This window comes from Colias eurytheme, chromosome 29 (assembly GCF_061535395.1).
Source record: "Colias eurytheme isolate Ceu_HAF_F1 chromosome 29, ilColEury1 Martin Lab GWU primary, whole genome shotgun sequence".
Lineage (NCBI taxonomy): Eukaryota > Metazoa > Arthropoda > Insecta > Lepidoptera > Pieridae > Colias > Colias eurytheme.
Window position 1 is genome coordinate 3,344,470 of NC_143008.1, and position 2,255 is coordinate 3,346,724.

General features: G+C 33.7%; 1 protein-coding gene across 2 annotated transcripts; it reads left to right on the forward strand.

Annotated features, from left to right (window-relative positions):
• LOC149896145 (uncharacterized) lies at window positions 1–1,725 on the forward strand. 2 transcript variants are annotated; one of them, XM_090118078.1, is made up of 2 exons: window positions 1–62; window positions 1,370–1,725. In XM_090118078.1, the coding sequence occupies exons 1-2, from the start codon at window positions 57–59 to the stop codon at window positions 1,610–1,612; spliced, it is 249 nt and encodes an 82-aa protein (XP_089974204.1). In that variant the 5' UTR covers window positions 1–56; the 3' UTR covers window positions 1,613–1,725. The 2 variants fall into 2 exon arrangements, with proteins under 2 accessions (XP_089974204.1, XP_089974203.1); XM_090118077.1 differs by lacking the exon at window positions 1–62 and adding an exon at window positions 714–878.
• The last annotated feature ends 530 nt before the right edge of the window (window positions 1,726–2,255 follow it).

Consider the following 2,255-nt stretch of genomic DNA (forward strand, 5'->3'; position numbering starts at 1 on the left):
ATCTATAAACGCACAGCCTAAACCACTGGACGGAACGCGTCGGGCTGAAATTTTGCATGCAGGTAGATGTTAGAACGTAGTGGACAATTCTACCACCAAGGGGATAAAATAGGGGACTATGTACCGTGAACATTTATCTTTTCCACGCAAGCGAAGCTGCGGGCATTAGCTAGCTAAACGAATATAATTGACGTGTGTATGATGTTATCTAATTATCTATCGGAAATTATTTTCTAAAAATTCGATAGTACCTCTATATTATCAACAACGTAGAATGTAGGTACATATATAAAATATTCGCATTTGATATCAAATTTCTCCGAAAGCATTTGATCGATTTTATTATTGTTGATTTGATTTTTAGAGTTTCGTACACAAAGGGTAAAATAGGATCCTAGTAGTTCCAATACTGAGACTTGAGACTTCGCTGTCCGTTTGTCAATCTATCCATCCATGAGTCACAAGACTATAATATTCAAATTTTGTTAAAGATTTTCTAATTCTGCTTTAAGAAAAAAAAGATCGAGGTTAAGCAACGGTTGGCACGGTCATTTATTTGATTTTTTTGCAGTTGATTTTTATATTATTCTACAATATTTTTACAGAACCCGTAACGTCGTGATTTCGACTCGCATTTGACCGATTATTATATCCATAACTGACAAGGTAGTCTTGGCAGAACAGCGTGCTCGGTATATTAATGCAATACATGTTTTTTTTTATTATTATCTAAAAATCACGGAAACGATTACAAACACATGGACAGTAATCTTATCTTACCGATAGGCTAGTTTATGAAAAGTATGTCATAGCCGTCAGTATTGTGTGAGAAACAAAATTAATTAAATATGAGTGGTGTTTATGTTGTTGATTCTGATGTAAGTACAATTTTTATTGAGAAATAGGTAATTTATTTAAGAAAATCAGAGGTAGATGTGTATTTAAAACATTTTATTTATTTACTTGACGCGTCGAAGATTACAGAACGCTTTTGTAAGCATAAGCACAGAATAATAACTATAGTAGCTAGGCATGAGCGAGTCATGTTGAAAATCTATTGAAAAAATAAAATTTAGAATTTTTGTTTTACGATTAAACTAAACATATTTTATTAGGATTTATTGACAATTCAAAAAAAGTAGGTATTATATTATCTTTGGAAAGCTACATATTTTTTTAATTGTGTCTTATAATATATCGATCATTGTGGCTATATTTTTATTATTTTTTTATAAAACATTGTAGTTACCTACGACAAAATTTTACTGTATGTGTGATAGAATTTCTTCAGCAGTGGCAATATTATATTAATGCTAAGAAAAAGGCCATACTAGTATTTTTCTACTTTTCAACAATCTTAACATTTCAGGACGCGATTCAAGTAGCCGGTGGCGATGGCGGTGGAGGGGTCATGGTAGCTGACAGCAACGGTGGAGGGGTCATGGTTGCTGACAGCAACGACGGAGGGGTTATGGTAGCTGATAACAACAACGGAGGGGTCATGGTTTCTGACAACAATTACGGTGGAGGCGTCATGGTAGCTGATAGCAGCGACGGGGGGGTCATGGTAGCTGATAACAACGACGGAGGGGTTATGGTAGCTGACAACTAGGGTCATGATTATGAATTCAAAAGTCATATGGATTAATGCTGAGAGTGGAGTCAGGAGTGTGATAGTGAAAATTGCTTTTAATTTTTTTTGTTCAATAAAGTGCTACTTCATATCGTTATGTTATTATTAGCATTACCTTATTGTAGCATTGTTTGTATTTATTTTTGTGTTTCATGAAAACTATAATAATTATTATATGCAACTCTAAAAACTTAGGATCAGCTAAGATGGTTATTTCAATCTCGTTTTATTAAAAGTAAAGTACGGTATTGCACGCCTCATAAGCGAAGCGTTGAGGTGGGTACTACTGTCACTTCGCGCAAAACATCTGATTTTTCAAACTTAAAATGTCTTTATGTATCATACATTGCACTTGTAAGATAATACATACACACACATATTAAGAAAAAACACTATTTTTAACGTTCATGATATTTTTTATGTCATTTTTGTTATTTAAACTAGTTAAAAAACAGTTTAAAAAAGTTCTGTCTTGGACGTCCGTGTGTCTGTATGTGCGGATCCTTTTTCTTGTTAACACGATAGCGACCGAAATACTTTACTAATCGAGTCTTTTTTTTTCTCTTACGCTTGAGTAACTATGCTCAGGAATAGAACCCTTTCATTTTTCAGGGTCTGATTC

Excerpts from the sequence above, each read along its gene's own strand:
- LOC149896145 (XM_090118077.1), top strand. The coding sequence starts at position 849 with ATGAGTGGTGTTTATGTTGTTGATTCTGAT. Across the intron at positions 879-1,369 it reads TTTATGTTGTTGATTCTGAT|GACGCGATTCAAGTAGCCGG; the intron begins GTAAGTACAATT and ends TTAACATTTCAG.